The sequence below is a fragment of the Protopterus annectens genome, chromosome 16.part0 (genome assembly GCF_019279795.1).
Source record: "Protopterus annectens isolate FY-2018-M chromosome 16.part0, PAN1.0, whole genome shotgun sequence".
NCBI classification, from domain to species: Eukaryota; Metazoa; Chordata; order Ceratodontiformes; family Protopteridae; genus Protopterus; species Protopterus annectens.
The window spans coordinates 218,607,690-218,619,710 of NC_056750.1; the positions used below are offsets into that span (position 1 = coordinate 218,607,690).

Consider the following 12,021-nt stretch of genomic DNA (forward strand, 5'->3'; position numbering starts at 1 on the left):
CAACTTTCTAAGTTTATAAAAACAATATATAAAATATGTTACTATTTTTGCATTTGTCCCCCCATTTTGTCGGACTTTGTCCAGATTTCTTGCATTATGAGGTTGAGAGGTATGCCTGAGACTCAGAAGAATGAACCACAGACTGAAGACAAGCTCCCTTTGAGACTTTAAAGAAAAAAATCAAGCAACTTGTAACTTGTTTAGAAATCGATACTTTTTACTGAAAAATAAAATATAACAAACAAATGAGCCCATTTGTTCTTAACGTACGCGTGTGTGTGTGTCATATATCATTATGCATTAAGAACATAACGTATGTTTCTCTAGCTGGGATATTACACTGTTACTTTTTGTACAGGGGCTGGGTACGTGCATCTCACTGTGCTGTATCAATCGCACAGTAATAAACCCCGGAGTCCTGCACATTCACTCTGGAAATTGTTAATACCGATTGACTGGCCTCGGTTACCGACGAAAACTTTCCTTTTGCAAACTCCGCTGTATGAGAGTAACTGGTTTTACCTTTGCATAAAATATACTTAAGGCCATCTTTGGGATCGTAACGATACCAGTATAAATATGGGTTCGATTGGCTAGACGTGTAGCTGCATTTAAGAACAGCATCACTGTCTTCGTCAGAATATACGTTTGGTTCTTGGTAGGTAATAGAATTTGCAAGTAATTCGTCTGAAAAACAAAAATGAAACAATTTACTCTCAGAATATTAATGGGGACCGATCCAGTCTGTAATTTAATTGTAACTAATGTCTGTGAAGTGCAGAACTTACAAACCAAACTTAATAAAAGAGAAAAAACTGCAGTGCCTTTCTTCATCATGCCGTAACCTGGATGGTCGATTTAATACTCGAAAGTCGCCCTCCATATATAGTAGGGTTGTCGCTTGTCCCTGCTTGCGCAGCAGCCGGATACTCCTTATTTGGACACTTGTGCCCTGGGGGGTTGAAAATGGCAAATGTATTGACATTTTATGAGTAAAAAAATCACAAGTTTCCTTTAACAATTTCATGAAAATATTTTGTACCTGAAACAAGTAAATGTTATAGGAAACAGCGTAAGCAGCCCAGATGCTACAACAATCAGTTTTTATTTGGCAAAAAAGTGATGTTCACTGCTTCACATTGGCTGTGGGTAGAATTTTCCCGCAAAATTTCATGTTTTCACAAATATTGTCCCACTTCAGGCATTTGAAGTGGTGGCAATCCTAATATATAATCTGCACTCTACTGTTTACAGTTTAGTATATTTGAATAATAGCTAGCCAAGATTACGCAAATGTATGTGCATGTTATCTCATTTACTCCCCGTAGGTCATTCCCGTTGTTACATTTTGCAGAAGAAATGTAGTATCATTTTTTTTCAAAAATATCCATAATAGCTAACAATGAAGCACAGTAACGGATCAAAAGTAGTTTATAGAAGTATAATGTAACATATTTTAAGTATGCTGTGAGCTTCCTAGTTGAAGGTAGGTGTTCCACATTTTGCCCTAATGCTCCACGTTCTTCAAGGTAATGTTTCACATTTTGCTGTCATGTCCCATATTATTAGTGACAGTGTTCCACAGTTTGCCCTTATGTTCCGTTTTATTAGTGTTATACATTTTGCCCTCATGTTTCCCCTGTTAAGTGAAACAGTGTTCCACATTTTGGCCTTACGTTCCATGATGTGAAATTGTTCAATCTTGCCGTTTGTTCTTACACACGGGTTCGGAGCTAATCCTCGGCTCTGAGTCGGCCGCATCACTAGCTCCGCATCTTCGAGAAAGCTCGAGGCACAGTAATATCCCATGATCCTCAGGTGCTAACCCTCAGATCTAGTTTGCCGCTAGCAGCAGATCACATATGAGAGGTCGGGCCAGTATATTTTTTCTATATTCTTGATATATATTTCCCTTTTTTACAGATTTATAGTTATATCTTAGTGTTTAAATAAATAATATAGTATAGGTGTTTTTTTGTGACTGTATTTAGACTAGATTAGTTAGTTTCATTTTTTTCTAGTTAAGGCCTAGGGGGGTTTTCTGTCAGGATTGACAGTACTTTAAAAATGTTTTGTTTTAACTCTCTCTCTTTTATTCTATACATATATATATATATATATATATATATATATCATAATGTGCTGTCTGTTTTGGATTTTTATATATATATTAGGTTAGATTTAAACTGTTGATTATTATTCCAAACTTTTAAAATTATTACACTTAGTGTTATATAGTGTTTTTTCTTAAGTGTGCTGTGTTTTTAGGACTTTTTCAAAAATGTCACAGAAAGCCAAATCTGGCTTTAAAAGGTGTCAGTGCAGACAGAAGATGTCCATTACTGACAACCACTCATCATGCGTCTACTGTCTTGGCCCTCTCCACTTGCAGGAAGACTGTTCCATTTGTCATTCCTTTAGTGGGAGGGTCATGCTGGAAAGACGCAGGAAGTTGGTTGACAGAGCGTTGCTTAAACCCGATTTTCAAGAGGCCCTGGATAAGGCTGAACAGGTATCCAAGTCTTCGAAGGGGTCGAAGTCTTCAAGAGTGTCGAAGCCCAAGTCATCGGCTCCGAGCACCTCTTTTCAGATTCGGACGCCAGCTCCTATGACCTCGATGCCAGGTGTCGAGCGTTTATCTCTGACCAAGGCTCAGGTCTTGGAGCCGGTGTCAGAGGTACCACAGTCTGCTATCCTTCACTCGGTGACGGCTTCGATCCCTTCGACTCGTTCTTCGAGGCCCCTTTCTGACTCCAATGTGGACCGAGTGGTACAGAAGCTTATGGAGAACTCGGCTTTGTCCAAACTAATTGAGGTTTCATCCCAGTTGGTTTCGAAACTTGAGACTATTCCTGTTCCCTCAACACTTCCTCCTCTGAGACCCGTCGAGTCATCGGAGCTAGGAATCGAAGAACCGATGATTGTAGAGCCCTCGGTGCCGAAGCCTCCAGTAGTGCTATTGGCTCCATTGACCTCGACTCCTTCGGAACCAGCTGGAGAGTCTCGGAGCCGAAAATCTTTCCTAGGTTCCGGGGGGGGGGACAGTCGAACTGAGATATCGGTTCCGACTCTTCCCCTCGGTGCCTCGGCTCAGATCAGTTCGGATCCATCCTTGGTGTCGGAGCCCGTGGTTCTGATTCCGGAGAAACGACAACCTTATTCGGATCGGGTTGGATCTTCGGGTCGGGGCACCGGTGCCTTTGACATCATGAGGAAGTTCTTGTCTGATCAGACACATACTTCATCAGTATCTTCTTCTCCTTCCCCAAAAGGTCCGCGTTCTGCTTCTGTGCCTTCGACTCCTACCAAGCGTCGAGACCCAATGCCTCAGAAGTCCCCACAGGGCGACTCTGGTTCCTCAGATGCATCCCCAGAAGCTCCCGCTGAGGATGTTCCGAGGAAACGATTGTGCAAGAGGAGGCACATAGATTCCCCCAGGAATCTCTCACATCTGACACCAATTTAAATGAAACAGAAGGGTCCCCACAGTCCCCCTCTGAGGATGTCTCATTTGCAGACATTTTGGAAATCCTGAAACAAAGGGGAGACTGGCAAACCCTTACCCCTTCTGTGGATGAATCGGTCTTGCTGAAGGCATTTGGGACTCAACCTTCTACCTCCTGGGTGACTATGCCATTTGACGAGCTCATGGATCTAATAGCCCAGAGGGCTTGGGAAACGCTTGATACAGTGGAACCATTCCCTCGTAAGCCAAATAAATACATGACAGCCCCCCAGGACAAATCTTATCTTACAAAAGGGGTTCCCGTGGATACTATGGTGGTGGCGGCGGCCACTAAGAAAGAGATGCTGAATCATCTTCCTCTGTCCATCCTCCTAATAAGGATTCTAGGATGATGGACAGATATGGGAAGTGCATATTTAGTTCGGCGACTTTTTCCATCCGATCGCTCAACTACCTTATGCATTTCACGCGTTTACAGAGAGATCTCATTAAGGAACTGGGAGATACTCTCCAGGGAAACACAGATGCTGCTGTCGCCGAGAAAGTGACAGCGCAACTTAACACCCTAAACTCCATAGTGAACTCGTCCATGAGGCTTTCATATGCAGCCGAAGGGTCGAGTAGAGCGGCAGCTTCAGTGATCGCCCTGAGAAGGCAATCCTGGTTGCGCTTATGCTCCTTTGTGGAAGCCTTTAAGTCTTCCTTTGCCAACTCCCCCTTTGATGGTGCCTCCTTGTTTGGGCCCAAAGTAAAGGAGACTCTCACGAGGTGTGAACAATAAGGGAAGACCCTGTCTGCCGTAGGGGGTCTGTTTTTCCATCCCATCTAGACCCTACCCTAAAGGGCAACGAGGAGGAAAAATGTGGTTCCGAAAGACTCTGGGATCTTTTCAGCACACCCAAAGTGACGCCCCCTCCAGAGGCAGAGGAGGGGGAAGAAACGGAAGATGCCGCCCAGCCGGCAGAGGGGGTCTGCAAAATCAGGGCGACAGAGAGACTTTCTCTGGGAAGCCCTTCCAGCACTCCTGAGTGCAGGCCCGACTGTCCTACTCTGGAGGCAGTCGGGGGTCGCTTGGCTTTATACCCAGAGGCCTGGCTAAATCTTACATCAGATTCCTGGGTAAAAAGCATAGTTACCAGAGGCTACAACATTCCCTTCATCAAAATGCCACCCAACTCCAAAAAGCTCCCAGACGTTCCACCCAGTCTGCGATACCAGGCAACCGTAGAGATAGGAAGGTTGCTCGAAAACAGAGTCATCCAACCAGTCCCGGCAGACCAAATAGGATCCGGAACTTACTCAAGGTTCTTTTTAGTTCCAAAGAAAACAGGGGACTGGAGGCCAATTTTAGACCTCAGCAAATTAAATACCTTTGTGAAAAAGGAAAAGTTCCGGATGGTCACGCTACAGTCAATCCTTCCCTTTCTGCAGAAGGGTGACTGGATATGCTCTATAGATCTCAAAGACGCGTACTACCATATCAAGATGGCCAGGGCATTCAGAGATCACCTGCGCTGGCCAGGGTGTTCACCAAATGCATGGCAGTAGTAGCGTTTCACTTGAGACGAAGGGGATTCCGGGTGTTTCCTTATCTAGACGACTGGCTCCTATCTGCCACCACCGAGTATCGTCTTCTACAAGCCAGGGATTACACCATCAGTCTCTGCTCTTCGCTAGGCATAGCGGTGAATTTTGGAAAATCTGTCTTATTGCCGTCACAGCGTATCTTATTTATAGGAGCACAGCTAGACACCTCCCTGGCTCAAGTTACTCTCCCCCCACCAAGAGTGTCAGACCTCAGACATCAAATTTCGGTCCTTCTCCAGAGCAAGAGAGTCCCTGCACGACAAATATTAAGAGTACTAGGCATGATGGCAGCCTCCCTTATTGTAGTTCCCTTAGGCAGGATGCATATGAGGATTCTTCAATGGATGCTATTCGCCCAGTGGTCGTATCAACAACTTCCACTGTCTCACGAAATCTTGATCACGAATTTTTGCAAGAAGGATCTCTTGTGGTGGATACACAGTCAAGATCAAACACTAGGATGACCATTTGTATTACCCAGTCCGGTAGCAACTCTAACCACGGACGCTTCCCTGATAGGGTGGGGGGATTTTTTCAGGGACAAACAGTCCAAGGTCAATGGTCCAACTTGGAGTACAATCTGCACATCGATGTTCTAGAGCTGAGGGCAGTGTTTCTAGCATTGCAACACTTTCACAAGTCCTTACCTCAGGGAACAGTGACAGTTCAGACAGACAACATGTCAGTGGTCTGGTACATAAACAAGCAAGGGGGAACCAGATCTTACCCGTTATACAGAGAGGCCCTCAGAATTTGGCAATGGGCAAAGTCCACTGGACGCTTTCTGATAGCAACGCACATCCCGGGGACTTCCAACGTAATCGCGGACAGGTTGAGCAGAGCCATCCTGTTCCCTCACGAGTAGTCCCACAAACCTCAAGTGGTGGATGAGATCTTCCGCAGATGGGGCCAGACTTGCTGTGACCTGTTTGCATCCCCACTGAATGCCAAATGCAGAAGCTACTTTGCCCTGTTACCCCCTCCAGGGGGTGTCCTCAGGGACGCACTGGTACACGATTGGCCCCCGGGTCTCCTTTATGCTTTTCCTCCTGTTCCACTAATTCCCAGGTTTTTGCAGAAAGCCAAACGTCTGGACAGGACCATAATACTGATAGCCCCATTCTGGCCTCGACAAATCTGGTTTCCCTTCCTTCAATCTCATCAAGTGGAGGAACCATGGATGCTGGACCCGGAGCCAGACCTGTTGACACATTCGTCGGGAGTTCCTCACACCTTCCTCAAGTCCCTCAAACTGACAGCTTGGCTGCTCCGCTTCCCATCTTAGCCAGGTCAGAGTTACTATCCCCTGCAGTACAACAAATTATTGTATCTTCTCACAAACCATCTACAAGGAAATTGTACAACAGCAAATGGAACCGTTTTGCACACTGGGCCTCCAAACAAGGTATAGATCCATTCATGGCTCCGGTACACAAGATACTAGATTTTCTTACCACACTTTTTCAAGAAGGAGCATCAACATCCACGATAAGGGTTCAACTGGCGGCTATATCCAATTTTCATATTGGCCGTGAAGATGGTGCTCTTATGTCCCACAGGCTTTGTAAAGCCTTCATGAAAGGTACCTTTCACCTCCGTCCCCCCTTTCATAATCCAGTAGCCCCTTGGAATCTTAATCTCATGCTGTCACAACTCATGTTGCCCCCATTTGAACCAGCAGCCACAACTCTGTTAAAATTTATTTTGTGGAAAACACTTTTTCTGGTTGCCATCACTTCCGCCAGGAGAATTTCAGAGTTGCAGGCTCTATCTATCCGACCCCCGTACATGATTTTTCATCCATATAGAGTAACCTTGCGCACCAATCCATCCTTCCTTCCGAAGGTTTGTTCGATTCAAAACATCAATCAGTCTATCGGACTACCTACCTTCTTTAAAAACCATTCCAATAAGTTAGAATACACATTGCACAAACTGGACATTCACAGGCAACTGAGATTTTACTTACATAGGACAAAAGAGTACAGAAAGTCAGACCAACTATTTGTCTCATATGCTGACCAAAGGAAAGGACAGGCAGTAACGAAAGTTACCTTATCCAAATGGCTCTCAGATTGCATACATTTTGTATATGCTGAATCGAAACAGCAACTCCCTTTCAAACCCAGAGCTCATTCTACAAGGGCGATCGCTACCTCTTCAGCCCATACCGCTCGTTTGCCTTTAGATACCATTTGTGCAGCGGCAACTTGGGCAAAACCACATACTTTTATCGCCCACTACAAACTAGACAAAAGCTCCAGGGACAGGGAGATGTTTGGTTCCACTGTACTCAGGAATGTTCTCCCTTGAGCCACCCAGGAAAAAGGAGCTAGGGACACTACCCGTGTGTAAGAACAAATGGCGAGATTAAACAATTTCACATTAAGAAGTTATGTTCTTACCATAACGTTCCATGTGAATTGTTCATCTTTCCTTTGTTCTTACATTCCCCCCCCTCCATCCCCCGTCCTGCGGTCTGGGAGAACGAGTTCAACTGAATTCCTTTTCAGCCTTTTCTAGATATTGTTAGCATATTATTGTACATTAGTAATGGCATCTTTTCTCCTCTATTTGAGGGCAGGGTTCCAGACACTGTGTAGTATCTGTTTATAAGTGTTCAAGACACAGTTCTAAAGGGATTCTTCTGGTATAGCAAACTAGATCTGAGGGTTAGCACCTGAGGATCATGGGATATTACTGTGCCTCGAGCTTTCTCGAAGATGCGGAGCTAGTGATGCGGCCGACTCGGAGCCGAGGATCGGCTCCGAACCCATGTGTAAGAACAAAGGCGAGATGAACAATTCACATGGAACGTTATGGTAAGAACATAACTTCTTATTATTACAGACAATATTCCATATTTTGCCATTGTGTTCTATGTTATTTGAAGTAGCGTTCCACGTTTTTCTTCCGTGTTCTGTGTTCTTAAATATAATGTTCAATATTTTGGCCTCATGTACCATGTTATTAGAGGTAGTGTTCCACATTTTGCCATTATGTCCATGTTATTAGTGTTCTGCATTTTGCCCTCATGTTCCATTTTACTGGCGGTAATGTTCCACATTCTGCCCTTATGTTCAGTGTTATTACAGGCACTATTTCCACATTTTGCCATTTTATTTTGTTATTCGAAGTAGTGATCAACATTTTAAGGATGGCAGTCTGAAAGATACGAGACAACAGTTCATAGGTTTACTAGCTAAAAAGCTGACTTGCATACCTCCATACCTCTCAGCCTTTCAGTGTAAGAAATCTGGACAAAGCCCAAAATAATGGCGAGACAAAGGCCCAAAACAGGGACACATTTTAAATATTGCTCTAATAACTTAGAAATTTGCTGGGTTAATAGGTTTTCTGTTAACACACATTTTTTTAATGATATAAAGCCTGAAACTCAAATAGTGTCATTATTTAGTGACTTCATACCTCAGTGATTTGCCAGAAAGCCATGCATTTTATGACACACTGACAAATATATATATATATATATATATATATATATATATATATATATATATATATAAGGCAAAAATCTGGACATTCTGTGAAAATCTAGACAGTTGAGAGGTATGGTGAATACTTTTAAAATGTCTGCTTATGCTAAGAAAAAAATACCAAAGGTTTGTGGGTACTTAAATGTTTTTAGTTATTATTCATTTACTTATTTTGCTGTCTTAATTGTATCCATTAGTAGAGGCTACTCAGTTGATTGGCTGTTGCCCAAAACTAGCTCCCTTCTCATTTCATTCTAGTTTTGGCTAGTAGGTGAACCTAGCCACCAGGTCCAGTTAAGGATGGTGATATTTAAGGATGGTGATGTAAATACACTGATCGTAAGATATATAGCAAAAACAGGGATGGCAAACTGCCATTCAGCAATGTGAGTTAGATGACATAAACACTGCCTGATGGAAAAGTGGCTCTAAAATGAAATTAACCATGTCTCCAACTAAAAGCTCTCACCTGTTTCGGATTTTGCTTCATGTTTTGACCTGTCTATCATAAAGTGCTTGATTTTCTGATAAATCACTGAGGACTACAGCCAGTCAGTAATGCCTTAATATAGTTCCTATACTTCAGAAAATGGACGTTAATGCAAATTCCTGGTAAGTAAGTGTTTCATATATTCCCCATTCAATCCACATTATGACATATGTTATACCCCTGCACTGGGCCAGTAATCAAATAGCCTCCATCCTCACCACTGGCAACAACTAGGGGATGTACACACAGGCAGGATGACATGTACACACACAGTAAAGTGCAATTTCCCTTAAGAGCACACAGAGATCGCAGTCAGTCTGGGGCTGGTTTCTCCCTCTTTCTCTGCATCTACAATAAAACTCCCCACTGACACAGCTATAGGGTTGTGAGCTTAGCTGAGTGGTTAAGCCAAAACTGCCAGCACCCTCTCTGTTCAACCCTGCCCAAGTAGCTCACACACACACACACACACACACACACACACACACACACACACACACACACACACACACACACACACACACACTTTGAGATTTGATTTATATACAAACACACACACCTGGGAAAGGCTGGCACAGGTTTACTAGCTATGCCCCCCTTCTGCCCAGACTATAAGGTAGTTATCACTGCCACCAACCACTCCTATCAGCTATTCTAGGCCCTTAACCAAGGGTGTCCAATTCTACTGTGTAATGTTACTAATAATCCAAATGGTAGTTTTGACCAGGTGCCATGCTATTAGGAGTGGCCTGTATAGTGTCACCAAATACATATGCAAGTACTCTAAGAGCTTAAATATGTCTCACAAATATCAGACACAAAGACAGGTTTAAATATATTTAATAATAAATAATAAAAGAACAAGACAATACTCAGTACCCCAATACAGTAACTCCAGAGTTCAAAATCACAGGAAATGTTTTAAAACAACATTGCAGGACAGCCTGAAATAAAAACAGAAAACATCTAAACTAATCTTTACTATATTCCTAACTATATCTAAAATAAATCACTGTAGCCTAGTTACTTACTATTAGCAAAGCAAGTGCAGACTGTGATGATGACTGGATGTTCTTGCTAGGTCCAAGACAAAATACAAAATTCACACAGACTCTCTCTGAATATTCACAAATGACATAGAAGTATTTACAAAATTCCAGATATTTAGGCTGGCAGTGTTATATTTCACCCCTCCCCGAAAACCCAAGCCAGTTTTTCAAGTGACTCTTGAGAAACATTGCTTGAGAGGTTGAGCCTATCTGAAAATACCTTACCCCATTCCCTGTCTTGAGAGCCCATCTGCATTGACATTGCTAACCCCACTGCAGTGTTGCACTGTCATATCATATGCTTGCAACCCTAGGCTCGCCCTTAGTAACTTGGCATTTTGCTGGCTGGCTCAATGTAGCCATATTAAGGGATTGTGGTCTGTAACTACAGTGAATTTCCTTCCATACAGATAAGGCTGAACTTTCTGCAGTGCCCACACTATAGGTAGGCATTCCTTTTCTACAGCTGCATAACATTCCTCCATGGGTTGGAGCCTATGACTGACATAAACCACTGGGTGCTCTTCTCCCTCTGAGGAAACTTGGCTAATTACAGCCCCCACCCCATGGTTTGAAGCATCCACCTGCACAACAAACTATTTGCCGTAATCTGGTCTGGCTAACACAGGGGGTTTTCAAAAGCTCCTTTAAGATTCTGGAATGCCTGCTCACATGCTGGGGGTCCACAGTATCTTATTTGGCCTGTTTTTCCTTGTCAGGTCTGTGAGGGACCAGCTATGGTACTATAATTGAGGACAAACTTTCTGTAGTACCCAGCTGTCACTAAGAATGCCCTCACCTGTTTTTTGGTAACAGGGGCAGGCCATGCCTGAATGGCTGCCACTTTGGCAGGCTCTGGCCTGATCTTACCACTCCCCACACTATGTCCCAGGTAGGAGACCTCTGCCATACCCACTTGACATTTGCCAAGCTTAATGGTCAACCCTGCCCTTTGTAATCTGTCCAGCACCTCCCTAACATGCTGAAGGTGCTCTTGCCAGAAATGGCTGTAGATAACAATATCATATGGGTAAACAAGGGCAAAATCTCCTGCTTCTGCTAGGATATGATCTCCCAGCCTCTGAAAAGTCGCTGGGGTATTTTTCATCCCAAAGGGCATCTTTGTGAACTCATACAAGCCAAAAAGGAGTCAGAAAGGCTGACCTCTCTCTAGCACTGGGAGTTAAGGGCACTTATCAGTAACCCTTGGTAAGATCAATGGTGGGAAGATACTTAGCCCCACTCAGCTGCTCTAGGGCTTCATCTGTCCTAGGCATAGGGTAAGCATCTGACTCTGTGTGACTATTTAATTTCCTGTAAGTCCACACAGAGCCTGGTGCTGCCATCCTTCTTTGGTAGCAGCACCACTGGGGAGGCCCAGGGGTTGCTGGACTCCTGAATTACCCCTCGTTCCAACATTTCCTATATCTTCTCCTCAGAGTCTGTTTGACTCTCTCAGGCACCCAATAAGGGTCCTGCTTAACAGGCCTTTGAGGTCCTGTATCCACATGGTGCAGCACCAGGTGGGTGCACCCTGGTTTCCCAGTGAACATGTCCCCTAACTCCTGTAACACTGCTTGGATTTCTCAAACATGGGTAGGGGATAACTACTGAGACATTGCTACCCCTTCCACTGAGATGTAAGTCCAAGCCTCACTGAGAAGATCAGTCACCAGATCCCCCTCAGGCTCCCTATCATGGTAAAGTTTCATCATGCTAACATCATACAATTTGTGCCCCTACCTCCTCCCCAGCAGTTCTACCATGTAATTGACATTGCTGACATTCCTTACCACCTTGTAGGGTCCTTCCCAAGCTGCTTGCAGCTTGTTGTGTCTGACAGGAATGAGAGTGATTACCTACTGCCCTACAGCATACTCTCTAGCTCGAGCATTCTGTCAAACCAGACCTTTTTCTGCTGCTGGGCTTCTG

General features: G+C 43.9%; 1 gene segment (V, D, J or C); it reads right to left on the reverse strand.

Moving 5' to 3' along the window:
- Window positions 1–376: 376 nt before the first annotated feature.
- Window positions 377–839, reverse strand: LOC122790559. The segment is given in 2 exon segments: window positions 377–687; window positions 789–839. Coding segments are annotated over 2 exon segments (360 nt in total).
- Window positions 840–12,021: the final 11,182 nt, after the last annotated feature.